The sequence below is a fragment of the Fusarium redolens genome (assembly GCF_020744475.1).
Source record: "Fusarium redolens strain MPI-CAGE-AT-0023 chromosome Unknown BKA55scaffold_4, whole genome shotgun sequence".
NCBI classification, from domain to species: Eukaryota; Fungi; Ascomycota; class Sordariomycetes; order Hypocreales; family Nectriaceae; genus Fusarium; species Fusarium redolens.
The window spans coordinates 1,690,860-1,718,814 of NW_025763667.1; the positions used below are offsets into that span (position 1 = coordinate 1,690,860).

At 48.7% G+C, this 27,955-nt stretch overlaps 12 protein-coding genes and 1 non-coding gene across 13 annotated transcripts; 8 read left to right on the plus strand and 5 right to left on the minus strand.

Moving 5' to 3' along the window:
• Window positions 1-1,411: 1,411 nt before the first annotated feature.
• On the minus strand, window positions 1,412-2,305 carry BKA55DRAFT_560736 (uncharacterized protein). The gene has a single exon (XM_046192112.1). It carries the CDS (start codon window positions 1,891-1,893, stop codon window positions 1,654-1,656), a length of 240 nt encoding a protein of 79 aa, XP_046053104.1. The 5' UTR covers window positions 1,894-2,305; the 3' UTR covers window positions 1,412-1,653.
• A 267-nt stretch (window positions 2,306-2,572) lies between these two features.
• Window positions 2,573-2,962, plus strand: BKA55DRAFT_686806 (uncharacterized protein; the record flags this gene model as incomplete). Its single annotated transcript, XM_046198984.1, has 1 exon — window positions 2,573-2,962. One exon carries the CDS (start codon window positions 2,573-2,575, stop codon window positions 2,960-2,962), a length of 390 nt encoding a protein of 129 aa, XP_046053105.1.
• A 1,515-nt stretch (window positions 2,963-4,477) lies between these two features.
• On the plus strand, window positions 4,478-5,764 carry BKA55DRAFT_591401 (uncharacterized protein; the record flags this gene model as incomplete). Its single annotated transcript, XM_046195237.1, has 2 exons — window positions 4,478-5,420; window positions 5,472-5,764. 2 exons carry the CDS (start codon window positions 4,478-4,480, stop codon window positions 5,762-5,764), a joined length of 1,236 nt encoding a protein of 411 aa, XP_046053106.1.
• Window positions 5,765-6,583: 819 nt separating this feature from the next.
• On the plus strand, window positions 6,584-9,027 carry BKA55DRAFT_504880 (pectate lyase superfamily protein-domain-containing protein; the record flags this gene model as incomplete). The annotated part of the gene is made up of 4 exons (XM_046187139.1): window positions 6,584-6,743; window positions 6,786-6,897; window positions 6,947-7,709; window positions 7,753-9,027. The coding sequence occupies 4 exons, from the start codon at window positions 6,584-6,586 to the stop codon at window positions 9,025-9,027; spliced, it is 2,310 nt and encodes a 769-aa protein (XP_046053107.1).
• A 64-nt stretch (window positions 9,028-9,091) lies between these two features.
• Window positions 9,092-10,263, minus strand: BKA55DRAFT_280058 (putative RNA methyltransferase). The gene is made up of 3 exons (XM_046185499.1): window positions 10,200-10,263; window positions 10,022-10,146; window positions 9,092-9,975 (listed from the first exon to the last, which is right to left on the minus strand). Exons 1-3 carry the CDS (start codon window positions 10,224-10,226, stop codon window positions 9,105-9,107), a joined length of 1,023 nt encoding a protein of 340 aa, XP_046053108.1. The 5' UTR covers window positions 10,227-10,263; the 3' UTR covers window positions 9,092-9,104.
• Window positions 10,264-10,407: 144 nt separating this feature from the next.
• BKA55DRAFT_560742 (thioredoxin) lies at window positions 10,408-11,426 on the plus strand. The gene is made up of 3 exons (XM_046192113.1): window positions 10,408-10,549; window positions 10,604-11,007; window positions 11,068-11,426. Exons 1-3 carry the CDS (start codon window positions 10,471-10,473, stop codon window positions 11,215-11,217), a joined length of 633 nt encoding a protein of 210 aa, XP_046053109.1. The 5' UTR covers window positions 10,408-10,470; the 3' UTR covers window positions 11,218-11,426.
• A 41-nt stretch (window positions 11,427-11,467) lies between these two features.
• On the plus strand, window positions 11,468-14,069 carry BKA55DRAFT_560744 (mitochondrial small ribosomal subunit Rsm22-domain-containing protein). The gene has a single exon (XM_046192114.1). It carries the CDS (start codon window positions 11,491-11,493, stop codon window positions 13,927-13,929), a length of 2,439 nt encoding a protein of 812 aa, XP_046053110.1. The 5' UTR covers window positions 11,468-11,490; the 3' UTR covers window positions 13,930-14,069.
• A 128-nt stretch (window positions 14,070-14,197) lies between these two features.
• BKA55DRAFT_t74 lies at window positions 14,198-14,280 on the plus strand. Its single transcript has one exon. It is a non-coding gene; the product is annotated as a tRNA-Lys (tRNA).
• Window positions 14,281-14,983: 703 nt separating this feature from the next.
• On the plus strand, window positions 14,984-16,759 carry BKA55DRAFT_503706 (tetrapyrrole methylase; the record flags this gene model as incomplete). Its single annotated transcript, XM_046187032.1, has 2 exons — window positions 14,984-15,293; window positions 15,342-16,759. 2 exons carry the CDS (start codon window positions 14,984-14,986, stop codon window positions 16,757-16,759), a joined length of 1,728 nt encoding a protein of 575 aa, XP_046053111.1.
• Window positions 16,760-17,202: 443 nt separating this feature from the next.
• On the minus strand, window positions 17,203-19,541 carry BKA55DRAFT_536244 (uncharacterized protein; the record flags this gene model as incomplete). The annotated part of the gene is made up of 4 exons (XM_046189800.1): window positions 17,203-17,656; window positions 17,714-17,944; window positions 18,155-18,290; window positions 18,440-19,541. 4 exons carry the CDS (start codon window positions 19,539-19,541, stop codon window positions 17,203-17,205), a joined length of 1,923 nt encoding a protein of 640 aa, XP_046053112.1.
• A 289-nt stretch (window positions 19,542-19,830) lies between these two features.
• BKA55DRAFT_686814 (uncharacterized protein) lies at window positions 19,831-22,759 on the minus strand (the record flags this gene model as incomplete). The annotated part of the gene is made up of 3 exons (XM_046198985.1): window positions 19,831-20,866; window positions 20,931-21,161; window positions 21,210-22,759. The coding sequence occupies 3 exons, from the start codon at window positions 22,757-22,759 to the stop codon at window positions 19,831-19,833; spliced, it is 2,817 nt and encodes a 938-aa protein (XP_046053113.1).
• A 900-nt stretch (window positions 22,760-23,659) lies between these two features.
• BKA55DRAFT_591407 (pyridoxal phosphate-dependent transferase) lies at window positions 23,660-25,154 on the plus strand (the record flags this gene model as incomplete). The annotated part of the gene is made up of 5 exons (XM_046195238.1): window positions 23,660-23,824; window positions 23,871-23,912; window positions 23,970-24,372; window positions 24,422-25,079; window positions 25,133-25,154. The coding sequence occupies 5 exons, from the start codon at window positions 23,660-23,662 to the stop codon at window positions 25,152-25,154; spliced, it is 1,290 nt and encodes a 429-aa protein (XP_046053114.1).
• Window positions 25,155-25,362: 208 nt separating this feature from the next.
• BKA55DRAFT_591408 (uncharacterized protein) lies at window positions 25,363-26,395 on the minus strand (the record flags this gene model as incomplete). Its single annotated transcript, XM_046195239.1, has 2 exons — window positions 25,363-25,933; window positions 26,049-26,395. The coding sequence occupies 2 exons, from the start codon at window positions 26,393-26,395 to the stop codon at window positions 25,363-25,365; spliced, it is 918 nt and encodes a 305-aa protein (XP_046053115.1).
• Window positions 26,396-27,955: the final 1,560 nt, after the last annotated feature.

Consider the following 27,955-nt stretch of genomic DNA (forward strand, 5'->3'; position numbering starts at 1 on the left):
CACAACTCACAACATGGAAAGCCCTGGGGTGTTGCGTTGTTGCTAGAGTTCAGACTAAAGGCGACAAATCATCACTGTGATGGCATATGTTGATATGCAGAGTAACCTCGTATTGATGACTGAAAGTACGCATGGGCAAAGCCTCTTGGGCTTATTGGAACCTACACTTGATGCAAGCGATTAAGTCAGCAAATCCACTGTGTTTCTTCGCCTGTAGGGCTTGGCACACTTGGGAGAACAAGCTTGTTTGCCTGATATCGAAGTTAGAGTCGATATCCGTTGCTACGGAGAAACCTTGACGTCAACGCAATTGTAAGAACCAAGCCCGTCATTGCAGGGCTGAGCATCAACATAACAAGGATCAGGGTCCAAGTCATAGCCGAGAAATTGAGGAACGGAAAGCTGCCGCTTCAAGGCACGCGACCGGCATGGTGCAGCGACAGCGCGTTGACGACGAGACAAGTGCGCCATCCCCCCGGCTCGAGCCAACGGGTACACCAAATGAGGATGGAATCCTTTTGCGTTGGCGTCGTACAGCGTGGCCACGTCAACATTTGACCTGCTGAAGGAAATGGTAGCAATGATTGGACGCAGTGTAAACAACGCAGCGGTGTGAGGATGGATTACGCTGACAGGAATAGAAACAAAATCAAGGCATCGGAAGAGCCTATACAGAGTTATGCACCATAAGTGCGTACAGTAGCACATGGCACCCACGGCACCCACGCGGTTATCCAAGCGAATCCGGGGCGGGTTGCCGATCAGCGCTGACATCCAGGCTCCAGGCTCTAGGCTTCATAACGACCGGGCCTTATTTTTCCAGCTTCAGGGAATGGCGTACCCCAGCCAAGTGTTAAACGATCGTTGAGTTGACCGGGATTGCCGTTGTGGCAGAGTTTCAGTTCAGCGGAGACAAAGGTATACAAGAGCACAAAATAAAAAGAGTACAATGCTTTCATAGGGAATAAAGAACAAAGCAGCCTCACAAGGCATTATTGTTGGGAGAGATGCAGCTGATGCTACCCATTGCGCGTAATACTCGGTGTTTGGGGGCTGTGACTAACACAAAGCTGCGCTTGAGACTTGAGAGAAACGCAGTTAGATAGAAAATTAGGCTCAGCTAACTTTTCTCATTGCAGTAGCGCTTCAATGTGGCACTTTCCGCTTTCACGGAAGAATGATCGACAGTCTTCAATGTTCTTTTGCGCAACTTGGCGCTGCTGTCTTGGTGATGTGTCTCAGCGGTGTTGGTTGGTGTTGGGGGCACCAATTAAGGTATGGCGCCAGGCACAACCCGACGCAGGAACCGCGGGTGTGCCTGGTACCTTTTGATGGTGGCCAATCAGCCAATTGACGACCGCTGAGGGAAATTATGCAAATTTTACTTTTTGCGCTGTTGTGAAAGTACAAACTTGCACGACCAACGACCAGCGAGTCACGACACTTGAAATGAGGGTCATTGGGCTGATTAGATTGGACAGTGACTTACAGACAACCAATTATCACACAAATCCCCTCTAAAACGCCTTATTCAACTACCCGTCTCCTCAACCGCTCAGGGCCGTCCACACGAGTAGCGGCAATGAGCGCCACCTTTCTCCAGAAATTATTCATGACTTTTTAAGGCAGAGCGTCTTTTTCTCTTTAATTCCCTCATCTCTCAGCCATTGATTGAGTGGGCTGCACAATGATTTCATCGCCACTCAACGCATCCTCGTCGCTTGTCTCTGCTGGTAGCCAACGGGAACAATCCCTATAATGCAGAGTTTTCTTCCCATCCATCACACGGGAGACTAGGGTCACAGATCCCCGGTGAAACCCTCTTTGTGCCTCCAGAGTATCAAATTCTGCCGCACAAAGCGTTAGAGAGCCGAGAGCCTGGAAGAAAGCCATGACAAGGGATTCGAATAAAGGGTCTAATAAGAAGACATGGCCTAGGCCCAAGTTTCAGCAACCAGATATTGACAGGCCTGCTCGGTCAGACTACCTGAAGCTGTCAAGCAAATGCGCTGTAATTTCCCTTGAGGAGCATGACAGGCCTGGACAGGTCACAAGTACTTGAGACATGACCGACGAATAGGGGTCTGTCCGTGTTACATGTACCAGTTTAATGGGCTCGGGCCTAGTCCGCCCCTCCCATCCCACCATCACCAAACGTCGCCTGCGCTCTGGCTCTGGCTCTGGCATTGCCAGGCCTTGGTCTTGGCCTAGAGTCAGGGTGCGTGCTAGTGTGGCCTGCAGAAGCTGAGGTTGCTGTTTCTCTGTGTTGTTTGCTTTTGCTCTCAGGTTCCTCGTAGTATTTCATATGGATCCTCCCCCCCCCGACTTTTGACAGGCCACCCTTCTACGCTTCGAAACAAACTTGTTCTCGGTCCACAGACTTCGTTGGCAGAGTCTATCTCGCTCGTACATTTCTTCGTTGAATACATACATAGGTTACTTTACTTATTAGCTTGTGCTTCTCGCTATCTGGATACAGAGCATCGATCTGTTCTCGCTTCCAACTCGCTCACTCACTTACACCAACCGCAAACGCTTTGAAAGCACTCACTTACACAACAACACCAACACAATGCATTTCTCCAAGCTTATCCTGGCTGTTCTGCCTGCCCTCGCTCTCGCTGACGAGGGTACCACCACCCACACGTCCACCGCCGTCGTTACCAAGACCTACTACCTCTCTCAGGTTCACACCATCACCGCCACTGGTGTGAGCACCACTGCTGTTGAGACTTCCGTCGAGGTTACTTCCACAGCTCTCGTTGAGGAGACCACCACCTACTGGCCTGTTTCTCACAACAACACCACTCCTGTCTCTACCGCTAAGGCCTCTAACACAGCCGGCACCACTGGTGGTTCATCCGAGCCCTCCGAGGTTCCTGGCAACGCTGGATCTGCTGTCGCCATCGGCAAGTTCGCTGTGGTCGGTGTTGCTGGTATGGTTGCCGCTGCTCTTCTGTAAGCGCGTTCTGGATGGAATGAGTTTCCTTTGGAATCTCACTACTGTCGACTTGCAACAAAGTTGACAACAAACATTGTCTTCCGTTTCTTGTCCATTCACCCTTTATACCCTGGCCACCAGCGCGGCCTATTCTTTATGATGAAACGCCACGATACCAACAGCAGGTTGACACTTGTCACCTGCTTCACCCTTGATGAGTCTTGAGACTCTGCCTCCCGGATAGCTTGACTGCTTCCTTACGCTTCATCACGCCCGCTCCATTGACAAAACATGTGGGCTTTCAACTCTTGCTGTTTCTTTCTTCCCCAGCAGCATGTACCCAGCGCGTTGACTGCGCTGCGTATGGCTTAGCCTTCGAGTTGTCGCTTTTGTTGAAGGGTAGCCTTTGATGTTGCCAAGCTTGTTCACCTTCACCACACATATCACAGTTCCACTTTTCCTCACTTGAGGATATCCCTCCCAGGCTTGGTAATCACTCAATGGCTTTGAGATCATATCCCCTTCCTACCAGACAGCTGGTACATACTCCTAGCTGGAGACCCTTTTTACCACATTTATTCAGTCAACATCTCTTCACTCGACTCTGCTGCCTTGTAGAGAGTCGTTTCCAAAGAGACGGGGACGACGTCGGCGACGTGGAAAATAATCCATATTCACTTCAGTAACTCTGCTTCTCGGATGAACTGGTTTTACTATACTTCTCTTTTGGCGATACCCCCTTTTTACGACGGCGCAGGTGATCCAGGATCTAGCTCTGCTTGATCTTTGGAGGATGGTTTGCTGCTTGGAGTATGGCTTTGATTTAATTCGGAAGGGGTGGGATACGATTTACATGAATAAGGAGGATTGGTGATTTTTTGAGTGTCCGACACCGGACCAACGATGATGAGCCATGATGGATGGCTAGTAGATAGTATGAGAGCAATAGACTTTGTCATGCTCAATGATGTTTGGACCTTGCGTGAAAGTGAAAATGAGAGACGAGTCGTTGCCAACTCGGCATGGCGTGGAATTCAACGTCCGGTGACTAACCTGAACAAGCATGAAAGGACCCTTGCTCTAGAAAACAATTCTAGCCAGAGTTCTCTGTCTCTGTCCGTTAAGTGTTACTGTATAAGTTGGCTCAAAAGTATATATATAGATGAGACTATAACCCCAGATAACTGGTCTTTAATCATAGTGAAGTCAATGATTCTACAGACCTCAAAGGTTCTAACCGATGATTTATTCCATTCTTCTGTCTCCGCGGTATCGCGGTATTCGTGACGGGAAAAGGAAATGGAGCTGAATAAGGATAATGCGATGTTCTTTCATTGGCTCATCACTCGGATGCGGCCCGGGATGTGCGGGTCTCATCGGCCTTTGCCCCCGAGTCTAGGAATTTGAGTTCTTTGAAGCTGCCGCCATTTTCGAGTCTGCTTCCCCATATCTCCACGAACGCCCAACGGCCTTCTAATTTCTCGCTATCTTGTTTTCTCGGAGAGATAGAAGCCGTTGTTTCTTTGTATTATTATAATGGCGTCTCTTGCTCCATCCCTCAAGCGGGCACATGCCCCTCTTCGCAAGGCGCTGAGCGCTACGCCTACACTTAGAACTTTCGCCACTGTACCTCCGAGTGGCAGCGAGCCCGGTAAACCTCGACGAAAGAGTTACTTCAAGGACACAACAGTCTCAGACTTCTCCGATTTCCTTGGGACATCGTCTCCAGCCCAGCCACTGTCTCCAGCAGAGGCTTACTCTTTGAAGACCGCCGAAGTCGGCCCCGAGGGCAAGAAGCGAACCATCACACGACTGCCAGAATGGCTAAAGACACCGATCCCCGCCGGTAACGAAAACTTCAAGAGCATTAAGAAGGACCTACGAGGATTGGGATTACACACCGTCTGCGAGGAGGCTCGATGTCCCAACATTTCAGAATGTTGGGGCGGTTCAGATAAGAATGCTGCGACAGCTACTATTATGCTTATGGGAGACACATGCACCAGAGGATGCCGTTTCTGCAGTGTAAAGACAAATCGCAACCCTGCCGCATTGGATCCCCACGAGCCCGAGAACACCGCAGAGGCCCTGGCCAGGTGGGGTCTTGGCTATGTCGTGCTGACCAGCGTGGACCGTGACGATCTGGCAGACGGTGGTGCGAGACATTTTGCCGAGACAATCCGAAGAATTAAGCAGAAGAAGCCTTCGTTGCTCGTTGAAGCTTTGACTGGCGATTTCCGTGGAGACTTGGATATGGTCAAGGTTGTGGCTGAGAGTGGACTGGACGTTTATGCGCATAATGTTGAGACCGTTGAGGACCTCACTCCCTATGTGCGAGACCGCAGAGCTACTTTCAGACAGAGCTTGTCTGTGTTGAAGCATGTCAAGGACGTTATGGGCAAGGACGGTCCTATCACTAAGACCAGTCTGATGCTTGGTCTTGGTGAGCAGGAGCATGAGATCATGGCTGCGCTAGAGGGTAAGACATCATTTTTAAATAATGTTATGCAACTCAGCTAACAGTGATTAGAACTTCGAAAGGCCGACGTTGATGTCGTCACATTCGGTCAGTACATGCGACCCACCAAGCGTCATCTGAAGGTCGAGAAGTACGTGACCCCTGATGAGTTTGAGATGTGGCGCAAGCGAGCTCTGGACATGGGTTTCCTGTATTGTGCCAGTGGTCCTCTCGTGCGTTCTTCATACAAGGCCGGTGAAGCCTTCATTGAGAACGTCTTGCGTAAGCGCTCCGGCGAGAAGGCTATGGCCAGTGGAAACCTTGGCCAAGCCGTTGCTCTCGACTCAACCCAGTCGACGATCTAAATAGATCACTGTACTCCTACTTTCACCTCGACCACACTACACTACATAATCATGGGCTATGACCGTATCGGAAGGCGTTTTGGGATAGGGTCAGATATTCAACTAGAAAAGCATGGCCTTCAACAAGGCTGCTGCGACCTTGTCGCACACTCATATACAATTCAATCACTCACCCCTAGCGGGCTGTACATCAACCATCTGCGCGTTAACGTGGTAACTGTTCAGATATTCTCCTTGTCGTGTAACTGAGCTCTGAATAAGTTCGTCCATTATAGGAACGGCGTCACTCACATGGATGATAGCCAGCCAGACTCAGAGCCTATCGGATATCGTTCTGTGGCAATACTCAAGTATACGTCTTTGGCAATATTCTCTATAGTCTAATGGAGGGTAACATTGGTCGCGGTGGCTCTTGTAATGAACTGGCACTGTCTGGAGGGGTTTTCATCTCTTGTGTAGGTGAAGTTGGAGGTAATGAATCACTGCCCTACATTAGACTTGTTCCACTACAGATGATTAGTATCTTGTGATCACGTCAGCCTCTGTATTTTGGATCAGACTTGGGATGATAAATTTGGTTGCCGTGGAGAAGGCGCAGTCGTGATCTTGAACACATGCAAAGCAAGAGCAGAGCGACAGACAACAAGCTCTTTCCCGTTTCTTGATCAAAGAGGTGCTTGACTGTAACTTCTTGATCAAATCTACCTCTACTTACCTATCTTCTTGACCTTCTTGGTTGACTCTGATTTTCTTGATCAACTTACACATTTCCGACTTGAGCTATATATTCACACTCGCGCTCTTGTAAGGTTCTTCATTATGAAGTTCCTTCTCCTTCTCCTATGTACCTTTTTGGGTAGTGCCAACGCGAGGTACTGGCTTGAGGAGATCGAGCACCGTGGGAGTGCTCCCTATTATCCTGACAAGCTGTACCCTGTGTTTCGCAACGTGAAAGACTTTGGTGCTATTGGCGATGGAGGTTCGTACTTCACTCGGAGACAGTTCACAGCTAACAAAACAGTTGCGGACGACACGGCCGCTATCAATGCAGCTATCAGTGAAGGTGTTCGATGTGTTCCTGGTATGTGCAAAGGAAGCACTATTTCACCCGCGACTGTCTATATCCCACCTGGGTAAGTGTCCAGAATAACATCGCTAATCCAGTATTGCTAACAGAGAAAGAACGTATCTCATCAGCAACTCCCTCATTGATTTGTATTATACGCAAATTATCGGTGACCCCACAAACCGACCTGTCATCAAAGCATCCACCTCCTTTTCAAAGGAAAGCTTCGGTCTAATCGACGGGAACCCCTATCTGTCTACTGGTTCCCTTGCATGGAACTCGACAAACGTCTTTTTTCGTCAAATTCGTAATCTGGTTTTGGATACGACTGCTCTTCCCCCAGATTTCCCTGCCGTGGGTATACACTGGCCGTCATCTCAAGCAACAGCTATCACCAACTGTGTATTCCAACTGTCGACTGTTCCAGGCAATAAACACACAGGTCTCCTCATTGAAGAAGGCTCAGGAGGACTTCTCAATGATCTTTACTTCTTTGGTGGCGGAAATGCCACAGTTTTGGGTAATCAACAGTTTACAGCACGTAACCTCTGGTTCTCTAATGCTGATGTCGCGATATGGATGACCTGGGACTGGGGATGGGCATTCAAGAGTGCCGTGTTCAAAAACTGTCGAGTGGGCATCAAGATGGATGGTTCCTCGTTTGGTGTTGGCTCTCTCACGATCCTTGATAGTTGGTTCGAGAATGTTGATGTGGCTATCGCGACAACACGCAACAGTTCACAGAGTATCAGCAGCGCAGCTTCTTTGGCGATGGAGAACGTCAAATTTCAGAATGTGAACAGCGTTCTCATGGGCCCTACAGGTACTGATCTGGCACGTTCTGCTATAGCACCAGTAGAAAGCGCCGTTTTCCTGATGGTAGGCCAACTCGCGGACCCGTGAACATCACTAACAAAACCAGGGGCACTACGCGAACTCGGAAGGTACATTCGATGCGACGGCCCTTTATCCACTCCCTTTCACTCGAAGTGAAAATCTTCTTGATCGCAACATCTACTACGAGCGATCAAAGCCTCAGTACGAGCAAGTTCCAAGCAGTTCCTTCATCTCCGCAAAAGCAAACGGGGCTTACGGTGATGCATCACATGATGACACTCAGGCGCTCAATGCCTTATTCCAGTACACGGCAGCGAAAGGGCTCATTGCATATATTGATGCAGGATACTACATGGTTTCGGACACTATTCACATCCCACCGAATGCCAGAATTGTGGGTGAAGCCCTGGCGTCGATCATCATGGGGACAGGGCCCAACTTTGGGGACCTGAACAAACCTCGACCTGTCGTCCAAGTTGGTCGCCCTGGTGATGTTGGTCAGATAGAGTGGTCAGATACAATAGTATCAACGCGTGGGCCAACAGCAGGTGCTATCCTAATTCAGTATAATTTGTTCGCTCCTGGAGCCCCATCAGGCATGTGGGATGTACACACTCGAATTGGAGGCTTTGCCGGAACCTATCTTCAAGTTTCGGACTGTCCTGCTATCAAAGGAACAAATACTGTCAACCCGAGATGTCTGGCAGCTTACATGAGTTTTCACGTAACGGCTTTCGCTGGGGGTCTATTCACAGAAAATTGCTGGTTTTGGGTCGCAGATCACGATCTTGAGGATCAAAAATACCAACGTGTTTCCATCTTTGCAGGAAGAGGAGTTCTTGTGGAAGCACAGAGAGGCCGCATCTGGCTCAGTGCATCTGGCTCAGAACACCATGTTCTGTATCAATACCAACTCGCCAACACCAGAGACGTTTACATTGGCCACGCACAGACAGAACAGGCGTACTTTCAACCCATGCCCGTGGCTCAATACCCATTCCCCCCTGTGCCAGCACTGAACGATCCAAACTTTCAGCAAGACTGCCAGAACGACCCTGATCCAGCTGGATGCAACATGGGATGGGGCATGAGAATTCTCAACTCTAGCAACATTGCCGTCTATGGGGCAGGGTTGTACTCGTTTTTCACGAACTACAACGATACCTGTGCTAGCAACAAATCTCCAGGATATTGCCAAGCGAGAACTTTGAGCATCCAAGGCATCTGCCCTGGAACAAGGTTTCTAGGATTGACTACAGTGGGCACCAGGGTCATGGTGCGTCGTGATGGGATGGATTTGGCCCCGGCTAGTGACAACAACAGCACATTTGCGGACACTTTGGCTTTGTATGTCTCATGAGCATTTGACATGCTTTTTTGATGTCAGATAATGAAGGGGGAGAGCTAAACAGGGGTATCGTACGCTATACCAGTAACCTAACTAGAATCCCAAATACCTCTCAATGTTGTCAAAGCAATAAACACAGCTTCATCTGTCCTGATAGTCCGGCTTCCTTGATTGGGCAAAATGTTAACCCAGTAGTCGAACAACTCCTTGGTCTTTGGGCCCTGGATTTCCATGCTGCTGAGCTCTGCGTCGTTCATCGCCGCAAACTCCAGACCTCGCGGGCCACCAAAGACAATGATAAGATGGTTGAAGTTGACTTTCTTAGACGGCGAGAAAACCCTGGAGGCCGGGACACCACGTTCAGAGGTGCCAATACTGACATCGTAACCATTCTCGTAGGGACTCTCGGTGAAAACATTGGAGAGTGAAGTGGCCCTTCTTACAGTGTATCCCCAATAGTAGCCGCCCTCAGTTCTTGGTGCAGCAGGGTGCACAGGTTCAGGATATTGGGTCTCATCATCGGGGAACTTGAGTGTTATCCGCGTCTTTGGGGGGATCTCCGCCTCAACCTCGACAGGCTGCTCCAGGCCAACTTCAACGAGCGAGCCGGATCCTGTGCTAGTTTTACCAGGAACAACAACTCCTTCTCGATAAGAGATCCAGTCCTTGGGGTTTGGGTGGTGGGGCATGTCGAGGCTTGGCAACATAGCAGTGAGTCGCAGGTTAGGGTGGAGAGGGAAGAGGGCTTTGCGCATAAATGGCGGCGCCTCTAGGAAGGATAGAATATGCGAGAGGAAATGGCATGGGTCGGTGTCGCCTGTGTAGCTGTTGGGATCTGTGTGACGAGGTCGGGCTGAGAGAGGCGAGTCGTCAAAAACGACCACTTCGTCGACAGAGAAAACGGCAAGGGCACGGGCGATGCGCGCGGGTTGGGTCATTCGCTGGTCAGCAGTAGCGAGGCTGTGATTGTTAGTATGGGGATAGCTACTAATAGCAAGCTACATACTTTGAGAGGATACTGCTGGGAATAGCAACGGAGATGGTCCATGGTCGACCACCTTCAATTGGGTTAAATGTCGCGGAAGGCTTGAAGGAACCTCCCTCCCGACCATTGTGTTCGGTCTTGCGTTTCTGATAAGAGTTAAGACAATGGTGTGAATAATTAGCGTTGATTAATAACTGACCTTGGAGTCACGCTCTGAGTAGGACATCTTGCTGCTAGGGACTGATAAGATCCGAATAGTCTAGATCAGGTAAAGCTGCGAGAGCTCTTAACAAAAAGTTGTGAATGGTGGGGCCGAATGTCCGGCAGAATCTCCCCGCCTTTGTCACCGCCTGCCAAACATAGATCGTTCGAGGCTCGATCGCGCTTCGTCAGCATCATAGCTAACAGGATGCGACAAATGTGGCCTTTCACGACAAGCAAACTGGCTCAACAATAACGAAATCGCAACCATGAGCGGCCCTATTAACATTGCTTCCGAGTCCGAATGGAGTAGTCTCCTCTCGGGCACAAATGTGGTGATCGCAGATTGTACGTTTGAACATTCCGCGCATATCTATATGATCACTAACACTTAGTACTTAGTCTACGCCGACTGGTGTGGTCCCTGCAAGATGATTGCGCCCACGTTTGAAGCCCTCGCCAAAGAGCACTCGCGCCCAAAGAAGGTTGCCTTTGCAAAGGTCAACGTCGATAACCAGTCCGGAATCGCTCGAGCCCAAGGTGTTTCCGCCATGCCAACCTTCAAGATCTTCCACAACGGCACCTGCATCGAGACTATCAAGGGCGCCAACCCTCCCGCTCTTACGGCGGCTATCAATAATGCGGTTAAGCTTGGCGGACCAGCTACTGGCGATGTTTTCAAGACTCCCGGGCGAACGCTCGGTGGCGAGTCACGATCTGCCCCATTGTCTAAGCAGTGGAACTTGAAAGGCTTGTTCGATGCTTTAATAGCGTTCTTTGGACTCTACTTTGTTTCTCTTTTCACGGTAAGTGACCAGCATGCGGTCCATGGATGTGAATTACTGCAGTTGCTAATTGGATGGCAGTTTGACCCGTACAAGTCAGCGGAGAAGAGCGTTTTCAACCTTCATCGTAAACCAGCACCAAGAAACGCTGGTGGTTCGCAGAGCGCCGGTGGTGCCAGAGCGCCTCCACGCTCCTCCTTCAAGACGTTGGCAGATCTTGGTGGTGATTAAGAGAAACTTTGGGCATGGCGTTTATCGGTATAGGACTCTACGTGGGCATGATTATTCAATCTTTTCAGGCGAACTTACTATTCAGTTCTAGAATCATTCGACTCGTTTACATGATCTTGACTCTCCATTTTTCATTGCAGAATGGCCATTTAGCTGAAGACATAACAAAAGACAGTTGCCACTTAATGTCACGTGATCACGCGTCCAGGCAAAAAAGCTCTAATGAATCTCTAAAACTTTAACTCTATACCTCAAATTTGTAAAGTACGGAAAATGTTGTCGGCCAGAAGAATTCGAAATGCTTGTCCGAGGTGTAATACTTCTTTATTAACAGTATCTTCACGGTTTTATTCTTCCACTCCTTTACTTCGCCAACAGCATATTTCTTCCTCCCGTTACTTGCAGCCCAATAGGAACGCTGCAATTACACAGGCATTTTCGACGTCCAGATGTTTGCGACAAGACACACAAACAACGGGACAGGCATCCCCAGAGGAAATTGAGCAAATTGTTCGAGACGCTAAGCAGAGATTTCGAGATACTTTACCAAAAGGATACCTTAATGACGAAGAATATGCGGTATACGAACGATTATATGGTGCGCCGCTGCGTGAGACGAGACCTGAAGATGTTGGTATCCCAGAGCATGCAGACATGGGGCCACAACCCCCACGACCAGACAACGAGGGTATTCTATTGAGACAGCTCGAGGGTGGCGAATTTGAAGAGATTACCTACGAGATTCCTCTGAATGAGAGTGTTGAGGAGATAAATGAGGCAACTCCGGAAACCGACTTAGAGGACCGCGCAATCGACCAAATGGCGCCAGGTTATGTCGATTTAGTTGCCCGAAGCCAACGAGAATATGATGCACTACAGAAGCTTTCAGAGGACTTCAAGGTCGCACAGCAGAAGCAACAAGAAGCTGAAGATGAAGCGGCGGCCCAGGAAGAGCTAGAAATGGAACAGTTGGAGGAAGATACAGAAGCGACTTGGCCTGAGGAATATGAGCGTACCGAGCGGCTCAGTGGCGAGGAGGCGCGATTTCACCCCTTGACTCTCGAGGGTCGCTTCTGGGGAAGCCCTATTGAAATTCTCTTGCCACAGGACGAAATGGTTATGCCGATTCGTGATCTTCTACAACGAACTCATATCGATCACGTCAAGAGTGCCGCTGAAACTGCATTCGGCGGTCCAGGTCTTCCTCTGTCTCCTGCGACACCCGAAGCTAAGAGGAATGGAAATATGTTTGGCGTTGGCCTTCCAGCAGATCAGCGACACATGACCGAGATTGAAGGCGATGCTTTCCTTGCAGGCTTCATGCCACCAGCCTATGCTTCAGTGATGGCTACCCTCAAAGAGGTTCGCAAGCGAGTTGGAAGCAAGTGGCTTCAGTCCAAGCTCAAAGATGGCAGTGGTATGAGCGTTCTTGATGCAGGATCTGGTGGCGCAGGCTTGATTGCCTGGGACGAGATCGTACAAGCAGAATGGGATCTGCTGAAGGAAAAGGGTGAAGTCAAGGGAGATGATCCCCCAGGCAAGCGTACAGTCATTATTGGCTCTGATCGTTTACGACACCGCACCAAGACCTTCCTAGAGAACACCACTTTTCTCCCTCGGCTTCCCGACTATGAACACTCAGGAGAGATGAAGGGTGAGCATCTAGATGCGGGTAGCAAGCCTCAGCCTCGCAAGAGCTACGATGTTATTATCGCCTCCCATCTCTTTCTGAAGGAAGAACAGGACCACTACCGACAAGCAGTCCTCAACAAACTCTGGACCTTACTGAACAAAGATGGTGGTGTTTTGATTGTCCTGGAGAAAGCTCATCCTCGAGGATTTGAGGCTGTTGCTCATGTTCGAGACACCGTTCTCAGACAGTTCCTTCTGCCTCAATCCGGAGAACCAGAGCTTGATAGCGAGGACTTCAACCCTGCTTATCAACGCGAAAAGGAGCTCGGATATGTCGTAGCTCCCTGCACCAACCAGGGACTATGCCCAATGTATCAGACGCCTGGTAAGAGCAAAGGTCGCAAGGATTTCTGCCATTTTAGTCAGAGATTCGTACGTCCTGCGTTCTATACTCGAATGCTTGGAAACAGCACGAGAAACCAGGGCGACGTCGAGTTTAGTTATGTTGCCTTTAGACGTGGTGTTGCTAAGGAGCGGTCTATAAGTGGCAAAGAGGCGGCAAACCGGGCCTTTGAAGGATACGAGCACTCCGACGAAAAGCCCGATATGCAGAGCCTGCCACGATCTATCATGCCTCCCTTGAAGAAGAAGGGTCATGTTACCCTTGACTTCTGCACACCAGAAGGCAAGCTTGAGAGATGGACCGTCACCAAGAGTCAGAGCAAACTCGCATACCACGATGCTCGCAAGTCACGATGGGGCGACCTTTGGGCTCTTGGAGCCAAGACGCGAGTTCCACGCAACGCTCGCGCTGGCAAGGGACCCGACGATGGCGGCAAACGAGCTGGGCAAGGCAAGAAGCCTAGAAAGGTCGAGATTGTCATGGGACCTGGCGGTATCAGTGCCAACGAGAAGAACGCCCCTCGTGAGCGTCGTGGAAAGAACAAGATGGACAAGAGGACCCGTCTTATCCAGGAGATTCTCGAGGCGGAAGAAGAGGAAGAGAGAATAATTTCCAAGCAAATGGATGAAGAAGTAGAGGCTGAATTGCAAGACGACTCTGACAGAAGAGGTCGATAATAGGTGGATGTATTATATGTAAAATAGATGTAACAACGCTGGTTCGAGACCAGGCAGTCATGATGAGGGCATTTGGGCATGATGATAGATCTCAACACCAAAACAATGTAACGATTTTATGCAATATACTTCCCTGAAGCCTTGGAACCATACCCAACTGTCGTGAAGCAATCCCTAACAGCATGATGAGCCTCATTCAAGTCACTCAGCTAACTCGTCAACTTCTTGGACGCCATTCCAGAGCCTGAGCTTCAACAATAAGAGCCACGCCCGGTTAGCTCAATCGGTAGAGCGTGAGACTCTTACGAGTACGCGATCTCAAGGTTGCGGGTTCGACCCCCGCATCGGGCTGTTCCTATAAATTCGATTGCGAGTGCGAGGCTTTCTTTTTTGTGTTTTTGTACTCCGTGACAGTTATGCTGCGATATCATGATGGTATATTCTGGCGTGAGTCTTAATAACGTTGCGTCATGAAAGAGAACAAATCATCTTTTCGTCTGCTCCTGACAAATGACTCTTCAATACAACCCCTTGTCAGTTCCTCATCATGACACGGATTGAACCACTAATACATAGGCGAAGTCCATATCATGACCATTCCGTTATCACGTGTTTTGATATCGAATGGTTTTCTTGAAATTTGCATCTCCGCCCAAGAACCAAAACCACGGAATTCCATACTTCGGATCAGATCATCTTATCGCTCCCACATTCAAAATAACGTGCTTTATCGCAATTCTGACATCTCCGGTTGCGGCCCGCGGAAGTCGGTGATTGCGTTATCAACCGTGTCTTTGGTGCCCGCCGACAGGCCGATTACAGGTATGGCGTGAGTTTGAGCCAATGACACGAGCTTGATTTGGAGTCTATGGAGGGGAGGGGCAATGGGGTTACTTTTTTTTCTATCGGCTCATGAGGGACGAGCAGGGGTTCAGGGTCTAGTCCATGAGAGCTCTCTTATAAGCCGACCGAGTCTCGCAGTCGCGATATTTGCTGCGTTTTGTTGAGGTGAAGTATTTCTTTCTTTTCTGTATAAGCAGATCAATTACTCGATATGACAACAATAATACCATCATCGCTTCTTGCAGCTCTGAACTGCAGAGGCAACACTCATCTCGTTATCGGCACAAACCCGCTCGCTGCGACTCGATGTGCCCAGTCTCTAAGCTCTGGCGCAAAACCAATTCTTATTGCCCCCGATGGCTCTGAGCTTCACTATGCTCTCCAGAAGAAAATCGACGATGGCAGTGTCCAATGGCACAAGAAGCAATTCGAAGACGCCGATTTGCTAAGACTCGGCCGTGAGGAAGTGGATGGTGTAGTAGATGCTGTCTTTGTCACATCAGGACCACGAGACCCTCAAAGTATGTCTTGCTCTAAACGATAACGACCATTACTAACAAGTGCACCAGGCCTTCACATTTCTTCCCTCTGTAAACGAAACCGCATTCCCGTAAACGTCGTTGACGCTCCTCAACTCTGCACATTCTCTCTCCTCTCGACACATACCGACGGCCCGCTCCAGATCGGCGTCACTACAAATGGTCGTGGCTGTAAGCTTGCCTCGAGAATTCGTCGTGATATTGCCGCTTCTCTCCCTGTCAACCTAGGCGCTGCCTGCACACGCCTCGGAGACGTACGCCGCCGCATCCATGATGAAGATTCCCTAGGCGCTCAGGACGACCCCGCCTCTCTCGATGATTCGTACGACCAAAACGCTCAATTCAATCGTTTGATTACTGAGGAGGATGCGAAGAACCGAAGGGTGCGCTGGTTGAGTCAGGTTTGCGAATACTGGCCCCTCAAGCGCCTCGCTGCTATTACCGACAATGATGTTGAGACGGTTCTCAAGTCATACCCTGGTAATGGTCCCGATATCAAGCGTGATCCCGGTACACCAGAGAAGCGTGTTGGTGCCATTATCCTGGCGGGTAGCGGGCCTGGTCACCCGGATCTTCTTACCCAGGCTACTCATAAGGCTATCAAGACCGCTGATCTTATTCTCGCCGATAAGCTGGTGCCTTCTGGTGTCCTTGACCTTATCCCCCGCCGCACTCCTGTTCAGATCGCCCGTAAGTTCCCCGGTAACGCAGATCGCGCTCAAGAAGAGCTTCTTGAGATGGCTCTCGCTGGAGTTCAAGAGGGCAAGACTGTCTTGCGCCTCAAGCAGGGAGATCCATATGTATATGGACGTGGTGGTGAAGAGGTTGCCTACTTCCGTCAACATGGCTTTGGAGACAGAGTATCGGTTCTCCCAGGTGTGACGAGTGCTTTGAGTGCTCCTCTTTTCGCTGCCATTCCTCCTACGCAACGTGATGTTGCTGACCAGATCCTCATTTGCACTGGCACGGGCAAGAAGGGTAAGGCTCCTTCACCACCAGAGTTCGTGCCCAGTCGTACTGTGGTCTTCCTCATGGCCCTTCACCGGATCAACGGCCTCATTCGTGAGCTCACCACTCACATCGAGCTTGAGCCTCTTGCTCCGGCTAATGAAGAAGCTGCGTCAGCACAGCCCCCTCCTCCACCAGAACCTACTCAAGTCTCGCCCGTAACAGGTGAGAGCAAGCGAGTACTCTGGCCCCGCAACACCCCGTGCGCTGTCATTGAGCGTGCCAGTTGTCCCGACCAGCGAGTTATTAGAACTACACTTGAGCATGTTGCCGAGGCTATTGAGACAGAGGGCAGCCGACCTCCAGGTCTCTTGGTTGTTGGACGATCCTGCGAGACTCTTTTCACCCCTGAAAAGAGTCGAGCTTGGGTCGTTGAGGAAGGATTTAGAGGGATGGAGATAGAAGATTTCACTGTCGGCCTCGAGGCCTTGCAAGCATGATTCATGATATCCTATATGATTTTGTTTGGAGTTTACGCGGGCATGATAACGGTGGCATAGCTGGAGTTGGGTAGATCTGGATATTATTTTTACATAGACTCATATAAAGAATGATAATTGCTAGCCGATCTCTATTCACTCTGCACGCGAGCGCTTCGCATTTAGCGGTGCATCACCGTCGTCTTCTGGTGGTCTCTTGCTCGCCAAAGTTTTTCGCAGGTCTTCCTGTCCATGCTTTTCTAATAGGACCAGCTCTTTATACTTCTCATCACCCAGAAAACCTCTCAAGTAGTCACCTCTCAACCCACGGAGCTGGCTCTCCACTTCTCGAAAGCGTTTTTGCCAGTCACGCAATTTCTTGTCGAAATTTGTCCCCAACTTTGTAACCGTCAGCTGGACCTTCGAATCAGCCTCCATTTTCTTGAGTGAGTACATCGGATCTCCTAGATGATACTCAAGTTGATGCAGGTGTGCGCGATTTCCAGGAAATCCTGCACTGCTGGAATTGGAGGCGCCTTATTTGCCTCCAGAATCTTAAGAAGAGGTTCAAGAAACTTGTCATATATACCATAGTTTTCGAATGGGAGCCAGACCTCCTTGTTCTCATTCAAAGTTTTGCAGTTCCACTCCAATATCCGCAAAGCTTCTTGTCCCGCACAATTGATATTGGCTTCTTTCAGCTGTTCGACGAGCTCACTACCTTGAGACCACCTGCCCGTAAACAGACCAGATCTGAGCTCTTCCATTGGGAGGTACAGTTGTTGTCCAGCATGCTCGAGGGTGGACTTGTAGAGCTCAGGGGATTTCTTGAATGAACCAGTCCTCTCAGATGACATGTGCTTTAGAAGACACAACAAAGGGTATCTTTCGGCTCTCGGTACGATTTTCCGAAGAAAGCTAACAGTGTTAGTGATTTACTCCTCTTATGTCAAGTAACATCTCTGACCAACTTACGTCTGAAGTATCCATTCTTCATCTTCACTGCGCTTTTTGAGAGTGTTGAGGATGAATTCTCTGTGGTTATGTTTCCATGAAGACTGAGATTGTATCTTTTCTTGGCAAATGGGATCTGCCCAAACCTCGAAACTCTCAAATAGAGGGGGGTGCTTTGCGAATGACTTGAATGAAGCACAAAGGGTATCGAATGCTTCAGCTGAAATAGTGTCTTTGGTGAGTTCTTGGAACCTGTCATGCTTGTGTCAACATCGTGACTTTCATGGCAAAGCCGTAATCAGTTCGACCTACCAATAATTCCAATCGTTCGCTTGTTCTTTGCCATCGAAGTGCTTTCTCAGATGATTTACCAGCGCTCAGCTAATGTCCTTTCCATAAGATCGGAAATTTCTTCTGAAACATTCCAGAAAAATCTTCATATTCTCGAGCTCCAAAGCACACTTGGAGATGAGGCTTGGGACTCCTCCATCTGGCCAGAATTGTCTGTAGAAACTCAAAGCGTTCTCCATGAAAGCCGTAGCAACTTGTCTTGAGTATGGATCATCTCGGGGTTTTAAAAGATCCTGGTACACCATTTCTGTCAGGAAATAATCCTCTTTTCTAGTACGAGACTCTCTGTAAGAGAGCTTGTTCGAGCATAACTGGTATAGGTATACCTTTGGCATAAGATAAGCTACCGTCTTGTGATAATGAAACACGAGCGGCGCTTCCTCGTTACCAGTGTACCCCCCCCTTCATCCTCGCTATCAGGGGCTTCCCTCTCAATATCGTAGTCCAAGAAATCATCAAGGCCGAGAACGAGTTCTGAAGAAACTTGATCACCGTTCAGATTGTACAGAGTCCTGAGAGTAGTGTGATCTTCGTCCTCGCCGCCATAACAGTCATCTCTCTCGGCTTTGAAATGCGTTGTGTGTCCCAACATGAAGTAGAAGCCAGCTTCTGAACAGATCTCGTTCAAACAACGCCCAACGGATCGATCGCGACCTTTAAGATTTCTCAAGCACAAGCTTGACTCTGTGTAAAGGTGGTCTAGGGGGTACAGAAGTCTACCGACTTTGGGGAAGTCAGTCCGAAACTTGGCCAGCATGGATTTGAGATCCTTGGTTTGCTGGAAGACGGTGGAGGCCGATAGCTCATCTTCCCCTGTTGCAAAGAGTTTGTAGGTGAGGACGAGTCGGTATCCAGATGTTTGTCGCTCGACTTCATGCGTCACATCTGAATACCAGGACATGGCTATGAGGTCAAACTCGGAGTTTTCGGCCGTTGAAAGACGTCGTTTTTGAGATCCAAAAGACAAGCAAACGTCACCGCCCTCATGTTGCGACGGAAGACAGACAACAAGAGTTCCGATCATGCCTTGTTTCTTTTCTGAATCTTTATGGGGTTTGAAGAACGATCCGGATTCGTAGAGAAGTAGTTTGTGAGGGTCGGCTCGTGGTTGGAATAGACCGAGTCCTCTGGCCGTATTGCGTAGTATCCTTGAGTCAAAGTCCTCGGACCAGTTCTTGTTCATGAGATTGGATTTCGAGGCATCGAGCTCCCATGTATTGCGTACCGAAGTCCCGACAACCGTCTTGTTGCGGTGGCCAAAAGGCGCCTGTTGGCAAATGCTCTGTATGGCTTGCGCATAATCTTCTTTTAGTGGTAGGGAGATAAGGCGATCCCCTTCAATTACAAGACCTGGATTCGCATATTGGCTGTAGACATTGAAGGTACTGATTTCGCCCGTTGATCGGATTGAGTCGAGCGTGCGAGACAACGCGTGAGTACTCTCGGTATATTCATTACCTGAGGAACTTTCAGATCCCTCATCTGAATAGTCGGTCATTGTGTGGCTTAACTCGCCAGTTCGACCGAAGGCTTGGGCTATTTGTTGACGTACTGGCAACATTGGGAGGATGTGGAGTTGCGACGAGTCGGCTTATTTTGTCAAGAAAATGACAAGTTTGACTTCAAATGCCTGCCCGTTGGAAGTAGCTGTTGCACTGTCCCTGCAGTGGCGTGTGCAACGTTGGATAACAGCTGCCACAGGCCACGGATGAATGCAGAGACCCTTCCGTTGGTAGTATTAAACGTAGCGAACGAATTATAATAAGAGACTGAGTTTGTTCGCAGAGCTAAACATTGCCCGTTTCTGTTTGACTTGCTGTTTGATTGTGCGGCAAACCCTGATCTATGGCATCCATCTCGGAGGTGCAAAGTCGTTTATCAGGCTGTGATCCATCTTCAGTGGGTGGCCTTCTCACTCTAGCTGAATTCAGTGGCGGCCCGTATGGAGTTACTCCCTTCAGCAAGATGATTTCGCGGTATCGTTCCTCACCAAGTGCCTTCTTCATGAACTCTCCCTGGAGAGGTTGAAGAACCTTCTCCAAGCCTCTGTAGTTGGAAACCCAGCTTCGCAAGTCAGGTTGGGCTTGGGCTGCTGTCTTGGTCACCCTGAGTTTCCCAAACGTGCCGGTAGTCTGATCCAATACTCTTGTAACTTGAAGCGACTTTTCTACCCCAATAGCATGCTCGATATGCAATCTTCGATTCTTTGGTGCGTTGAACTCCCAGATAGTATCCCGAGGCGAAGTCAAGAATCGATCCAGTTCAGCACAATCCTCACAAAACCCACAGCCTCGCTCTCGGAAAACCAGTCCGCCAACAGCATGAGATTGCCTGGGCAAGTCAAGTCGGATGATTTTGCGCACAAGAAGCTCAAGAACTTCCAACAAAACTGGTGTCTTCCTCAACAGGCCCTCTGCGGACAATCGAATGAAGGGGGTGATCAAGCAGAAGATAACACCGAATGGATCTTTGACAAGAATCCATTTCGCTTTTTCTGCGGCAAAGTCCGAAAATGTTTCTTCAAGTACTCGAGAAGCTTCTACAAATGCCCCAATAATGTGGCACTCAGTAATGAGCCGAACAAAAGGGCCGCAGATCAAGTCATGCCTGGGAGTCTGCACCAACCAAGCTTCTTCCGTAGGCTCAAGCCTATCAGGCGAGAAGTTGAGTTTACCATCGCTGTGATTTATAATGCTTTTGAACATTTCCTTTGCATGCATGAATTGTGGTTCGCTTCTGAACTGGTAAATGTTGAACAGACGTTGGACCAAAAGTGCGCTATGGTTCTGGTTGTGGTGACCAGACGCAACTTTGGGAAGCAGCCTAAAAACGTCGTATGAGCATCAACTTGACTGAAATAATGGTCGGCAAAACTAGATAGACAAACCTGTTGACAATCCAGTGAGCATTATCGCAACGGAGCCGGATTAAGTCGAGGATCGTTTCCAGATCGGTATACTCCCAATTGAGCTCCGGGTTTAGCTTCTCATCCATTATTGTCTCTGCCCAAGCATCAAAAGATTTCCATACAGCTTGACTGATGGCCAGGATAGTACGCGAAAAGTCGCGATATAATATTCCAAATTGCCCAATGGGCTTCTTTGTAGTATCGTCAAGCCTGTATTGAGGTTAGGGTAATACGTGACTTTGTACGCAAGAAACGTACCATTCTTTCCAATCGATAGATTCTTCTGAGCCTTGGTACTTCTTTGCAAGATACTCTGTAAGTACATGCACTGCAGTTATAGGGTTTTTTCGTAAAGCTGATCTATATAGTGGCATGTATCCAGACCTTAGGCTCCAGTTCACGATGGGGTTGATGCATGTGCATAGCACTTGCGTGTCATTCCCAGAGTCGCAAAGCTTGTCGATTATGTTTTCTGCCACCTTGATTGTACCCCCAGGATTCTTCTCTAAGTCGTCGACAACCATCGCCACAACAGGTGCCATGCCTGGATGATGGGTCTCTTGATCTCGAGTAAGTCGTGCTGACCGCCGAGAAGTGTTTTGACCACCTGGTCTCATCAGGTCCAGCAATCCTTCCTTAGGTATCAGAAGAACTGCATGGTCGTGCCAACGGCGAGTCATTGTGTGTTCTTCCATGAGATATTCATTACTCATGCCCTCATCTTCATCACTGGCAGGATCAAGGTCCCATTGTCGATCCACATCAAAGCCTAATACCTCATTTTCTGCGTCGAGCTCTTTGTTCTCTGTCAATAAATGACCTTCAGGCGTATAGACTCCGTCAATGGAACTCTCCACAGTTTTGCTAGTAAGATTATCGGTTACCTCATGTGTGATTTCAGCGAACAACATATAGAGCCCGGCTTCTGAACAAGCCGCGGATAAGGCTTCACAGACTGCTTTGTCCCGGTCTCTTGCTTCTTGGAGTGATAAAACCCCCGTGCCGTTCTCGTCGTCCAATTTATACAGCATCCTTTTGGTACCAGAATGTTGGTGCTGCCACATCTGAAGAACTTCTTCCACACGGCCACTCCCCACATATGATGAAGGGACAATGCGTTGCCCATCGTTGAACCGATGTAGTATGTATGATATAGTGAGCCGATATCCGGAGACCAGTTCGGTGGCCAGGCTATTGGCAGGAGAAACCCAACCAATGGCAGAAAGGTCGAAAGCTGATGAAGGCGCGGTAGATACAGTTTTCCCTCTTCCACCAAGAGATACATGAATGTCTCCACCCTGATGCTCAGATGGCAGGCAAACGGAAAGGTGGCCGACGATGAAATCAGATTGCTCTAGGCTTTGGTCATGCTTGGCTACAGGTCCCGGTCCCTGAAGTGTCAGCTTCTTCAGACTCAGCAAGGCATTTTCTATACCAAGTTCCTTGGTGGTTTCCTGTGTTATCCTGTCCAGACATGATGTCCAGGCCGGATTGATCAAGTCGAATTGTGCACGGTCAAGCTCCCAGATATTCTGGGCCTTACTATCAGTCTCTTGAACCGCGTAGCTCAGCCCTTTGATGACTTCGGCATAGTGATCTGTTAGAGGTAGCGGTATAGTTTGTTGTCCCCCAATTTTGAGGCCTGGATTGACGAACTCCTGATAGCTTCTGAAGGATATAAGTTTACGTTCTGCCTGAATGGCATTCAGGGACGCGAACAGCTTCTTCTTCCATTCGCTTTCTTTGATCTGAGGTGCATCGCCATCATCGTCATCACTGATTTCGATGACGTCTTGTGGCTGTAACATCACTATTGAAGTGTCATACCATGGAGACGTGATGAAAGAAGTTAGAGTTTGGCCGCATGTTAAAAGTGGCACGTGTCTCATAGGTAGGTAAGCGCGACACGCGAAAGAACTGGACGCGACTGAGACGATGACCAACAACAGCAATCAACCGAAAACTGGTGGTTTCGCCATTGATTGGCATTTAGTCGAGATGGCTTCTTCTTGGATTAGGAACTTGAATATTTCAAAAGAGAGCTAGATATAAGAGGGGCCAGTGGCTACCGCCGTTCGGCTGGTGGCCTTTGTACCTGACAGCCCCGGGCCGGCCCGTCACACAATGCCCACTTGACGTCAGCGATACAATAGGGGCAAGGGGAGGTAAGAAAACTTAGGACCTCTATACTAAATGACAAAAAGACTTAGGTAAATTTAAGATAGACTTAGTAGACCATTAGACTACCTAATTATTTTCAGCACCTCGGTTCAGGGTTAGAAGTTTTTTGCTCCGTAAGGGAGGACTCAGCGTTCTCAATGACCAGCCCACTATCAATTCATATTAAACGGTGCGACTTCACTCAATAGCAAGTGGAACGCGTCCATGGTCGTGGATCAGCTCCGCTCAAGTACCCATCAAGGTTCTTTCTTCATACCGCATTTCCTTATTAGAAGTATGTATGTAATATGCCTAGGCTCGGTTTGCCAATGGGGATGATACAAGAAATATCCTTATCTCACAACCAATATCTCAGAGTTTCGCGTTTCAATATACAACCTCCAGTCACCTACCAAATATCTAATTGTGCAATACCACCAAAGGCCAGCAAGAGTCAGTTTGAGCAAGTATTGCAGATCTCATCTTAGACAGCTGACTCATCAGCCCCGCTATTCCAAAGACATTCTCTCTCAAGCGAAGCCTTCGCAATGTTGATTCACCTCCACTTCTCCGATGCAAAGATGGGTTTCCTATCGCAACGAGCCACAGAGGCAGTTGGTGGACTAGATCTGCCATGGAGGTTCGCACCGAGGGGGGACTATGATGCAGATCATAACCCAAATGGTTTGATATCATTTGGCACAGCTGAGCATGTACGAGCACCTTTCAATCATAGCTTCAGAATGCTGACCATACTAGGCCTTGGTTACCAAAGATCTGAAGGAGTTCACAGACAAGAATGTATGAGCCCATTTATCAAACCCTTAGACCTGGGCAGCTCGTAACTCACGCAAATAGGTCACCATTTCACATGATGATTTCCTTTATCGAGGCAGCCATGCAGGGGGTTCTCGCTTCCCAAAAGCATTAGCTGCCCACCTTAATGAATACCTCCAGCCTTACATCCCTGTAACTCCTGATATGATTCGATGCGTCGGTGCTGCTACTGCAATGCATGATATTCTCGCATGGGGAGTCGCGGATCCTGGTGATGGTGTACTGACCAGCAGGCCTGTATATGGCCGGTTCGAGCTTGATTTTGGTAACATGTCTCAAGTAAGAGTCGTATACTCCAACAATAAGATAGAAGAAGCGTTCCAAGATGATATCGTCGAGATGTTCGAGGAGGCGTTGTTGCGCTCTCGGAAGGCCGGGATTAATGTCAAGATGGTACTAATCGTCAATCCACATAACCCCCTTGGTAAGAAACTATTTGTGCTCTTCTCGCCCAAGGACCTAACAGTTTTCAGGACGCTGCTATCATAAGTCAACGCTCATCAGTATAATGCGATTCTGCCAGAAACACAGACTGCATCTCCTGAGCGATGAGATATACGCCTGCTCCGTTTTCAATACAGATGAGCCTGCAGTTCCCTTTGCCTCAATACTTTCAATTGATCCGACTGGAATTATAGATCCAGAACTTCTTCATGTCACTTATGGTCTTAGCAAAGACTTCGGCGCGGCTGGTCTTCGGCTCGGTGCCATCATCACTCGCAGCCAACCAGTCCTCCGGGCAATCGAAGCGGCCATGCGATTCAACAACCCGTCTGGAGCGAGCTTAGCTATTGGAAGCGCCATGCTTGAGGATAGACCGTGGTGTCGAGCTTTCATCGACTCTTCAAGGCTAAAGCTTGCCCAAGCCCATCGACATATCACATCCCAGCTCAGCGACATGGGTATCAAGTACTTACCCGGCAGCAATGCAGGGTTCTTTGTCTGGGTTGATCTATCCCCATACCTTCCATCTGAGCTAGATGGAGAGCTGAATCAAGAATTTGCTCTCGCGAAGAGGTTGCACCAGGCGGGCGTCTTTCTACATCCTCGCGAAGAGCATTCTACCGAGCCGGGATGGTTCCGAATGGTATATTCGCAAGACTCAAGAACTGTCACCGAGGGGCTCCGGAGGTATGTTGATGGTAATTGCATTCATGACCACGTGGCGATGCTAATAATTCCAGGATCCATAAGGCGATATCTTAGCCTGAATGGCCGTGGAAAAGGTTAATTAAACTTATGACTGGCAAATTCAAACAAGTGTCAGAAATTTCAAAGATAGAGGTAGAAAACAGTTAGCCATCACACGTAGGAATGTACGTGGGTGAAGCTTTGATATCAAGCTAGAAATCAAACCTCATATCAGGTGATGATGATTTGATAGCTTATCTTGATACACTTCTGTATCTACCACTTACTGGCTAACAGCGTCCTCGAATTTCTTACCAGTCAACATGAGGAAGGCCTCTCGGTAGCGGTCCGCTGTAGCCTGAACGATATCCTGGGGTAGCTCCACACCCTCCTTGCCCTTGAGTCCTTCCTTAGTGAGCCAGTTGCGGATGAATTGTTTATCAAAGCTGTCTTGGTCGCGACCAGGCATGTAGCCGGCTGCTGGCCAGAATCGAGAAGAGTCGGGGGTCAGAACCTCGTCGACGAGATAGATGTTTCCCTCTCCATCCTTGGCAAATTCAAACTTGGTGTCGGCCAAGAGAATGCCTCGCTCTTCGGCGTACTTTGCGGCCTCCTCGTATATCTTGAGGGAAAGCTCCTTCACGCGGTCTGCAGTCTCACGGTCACCAACCTCCTTCCAAGCGTCATCGGGGTGGATGTTTTCGTCGTGCTCTCCAGCATCAGCCTTGGTGCTTGGAGTCCAAATAGGCTGCTTGAACTTCTGGGCTTCTTCCATACCAGGCTCGACGGTGATGCCATGAACGGTTCCCTTCTGCTTGTACTCCTTGAAAGCAGAGCCGGTCAGGTAACCTCGTCTGTTAGAATGTTAGTGCTTAAGTGTCCCCGTAGAGCCTGAACCGTAAGAGCTATTTCAAGTTCAAGGGAAGGTTTCGCGGGGTTCTTCTGCGATAGGGGGCGGGGCAGCCGTACACAATTGATTCGATCTTGATGACAGAAAGCTTCTTCACGATCATCGAACGGTTCTTGATGGTCTTTGCCTCTTCAGGAGTAACGCCCTCGGGAATATCGAGACTGATGAAATGGGTGCGGAGGCCAGGAATGCGCTCTGTTAAGACTTGGAACCAATGAGCCGAGACGAGAGTCAAAATCTTGCCCTTGTCAGGAATTGGGTTCTTGAGAACAGCATCGTACGCAGAGACACGGTCGGAGGCCACGAAAAGAAGGGAGTTCTTGTCGGGCAGCTCGAAAAGGTCGCGCACTTTGCCCGAAGCAATCTTTTGAAAGCTTGGGAGCGAGATTTCCGTCAAAGCAGACATTGTAACTGAATTTGGTGAGTTTGAATTGATCAGGTTTGACTTATCGGAATAAAGACAATTTGTGACTGACCAGGGTTAGTTACGGTTGTGATGATACCTGAAGGGAGGAAGTTGATGATGAGGTGATGAAAGTGTGAGGAGAAAAATTTAGCCGGTGACTTGGATACATCGTGGAAAGCTTCTCCACTGAGTCATATATTCCATTGCGGTTTCGCCATTGGAGACGACTGACCAAAGTTTTTGATGGGAAAGATGTTTTCCACCTGCAACGCCTTCCTCCTCATAAAATAAGTGAACACGAACCGATCTCACATATTGACAGGGGCAACAAGAACGAGTCGTGTACAGTGTTTTACAGTGTCAAGGGACACTTTTGGCACGGCCCCACAAGACTCCACTCCCATAATGTTATTGGCTACGGCTTGCTTTCATCCAAACTCCAATATCATTGAGCAAAGTACGTTGGCTAGTAGTTTGAATGAGTAAGACGTGATTGAGAGACTTTTCAATCGTCATGGTATTCCTTTGCTTCTACTCGGGACTCCTCCATATCGGGTCGAGTTCTTTCGTGGATCGTCATATCTGTATGACAACTTTCATACAGTAGGTGAGGAGTTTCGTGAGGATGAAGGCATACCTATGTAGCAACACATCAGAATGCAAAGTGGTAGCCAGTACAGGTCTTTTATCCAATTTCTGAATATCGAATCACATTGCAGAAAGTGTTCATAAGAACAATACGGTATGATCATACACCAAAGATATTCACTTCTCCTTCGTCTCGTGTAACATAGTCAAAGAGAGGAGAAAACATTGGAGATCCGGTGCCAAAATTGGGCCAGATCATGTCTTTAGCTGGGCGTTAAGGATGAAACGTGATCTTCTTGTAAGGTTGGGTAAGAAATCACAGGATTACAGAGCAAACACGGATGTTATCTGAGACGGGCCACATATGTTCAAGCATTTGTTCGGTGGTACTCATACCCCGGGAACATATGCCTTGCGAGGTGGCTTTTCCTTGCCATTCGGGTCCTCAGTCTTGCAAGTATCAGCTTGTCGTTTTATACACCATTGGCTTCCGTCAGATTTACTGTCTATCCTCTAAGTACTACCTACTCAAAGATGTATTATTCTCTGTTTTTGTCTCCCAGGCCAGGCGGAAGATCGTAGACAACCATGCTTAAATAATAATAACGATGTCTCAGGCATTCAAGATAAATGTTTCCTATGGTAACATTATAACATGCATTCAGCTACAAGCGGGCTGGCACCAGCCTAACCTAATGATGTTAAAGTAAATTACCTGGTATATTTGACTTAAGCGGCAACTCCTCAGATACGCCAGTTGAGAACTGCCATTCTCTTACACATCCTTGCAGCTTGTTTTAGAACTTGTTGCCGTCCCTGGCGTGCTTCTGGGCTACGCAATAGTTATCTATGTTGTCTCAGCATGGCCACTTTAATAACTTTCCTATCCTTGTGACAAAAACGCGAATAACCCTGGAAACAGGAGCAATGATTGAGTCACCAATTATAGAAGTTGGGATTTCGGGATTATGT

What these genes read in the sequence shown, in the direction of transcription:
- BKA55DRAFT_560742 (XM_046192113.1), top strand. Translation starts at nt 10,471, where the DNA reads ATGAGCGGCCCTATTAACATTGCTTCCGAGTCCGAATGGAGTAGTCTC. An exon ending in AAATGTGGTGATCGCAGATT is followed by an intron (nt 10,550 to 10,603) that starts GTACGTTTGAAC and finishes CTTAGTACTTAG; the next exon opens with TCTACGCCGACTGGTGTGGT. An exon ending in ACTTTGTTTCTCTTTTCACG is followed by an intron (nt 11,008 to 11,067) that starts GTAAGTGACCAG and finishes ATTGGATGGCAG; the next exon opens with TTTGACCCGTACAAGTCAGC.
- BKA55DRAFT_560744 (XM_046192114.1), top strand. Translation starts at nt 11,491, where the DNA reads ATGTTGTCGGCCAGAAGAATTCGAAATGCTTGTCCGAGGTGTAATACT.
- BKA55DRAFT_560736 (XM_046192112.1), bottom strand. Translation starts at nt 1,893, where the DNA reads ATGGCTTTCTTCCAGGCTCTCGGCTCTCTAACGCTTTGTGCGGCAGAA.
- BKA55DRAFT_280058 (XM_046185499.1), bottom strand. Translation starts at nt 10,226, where the DNA reads ATGTCCTACTCAGAGCGTGACTCCAAG. An exon ending in ACTCAGAGCGTGACTCCAAG is followed by an intron (nt 10,147 to 10,199) that starts GTCAGTTATTAA and finishes AACTCTTATCAG; the next exon opens with AAACGCAAGACCGAACACAA. An exon ending in CCCAGCAGTATCCTCTCAAA is followed by an intron (nt 9,976 to 10,021) that starts GTATGTAGCTTG and finishes TAACAATCACAG; the next exon opens with CCTCGCTACTGCTGACCAGC.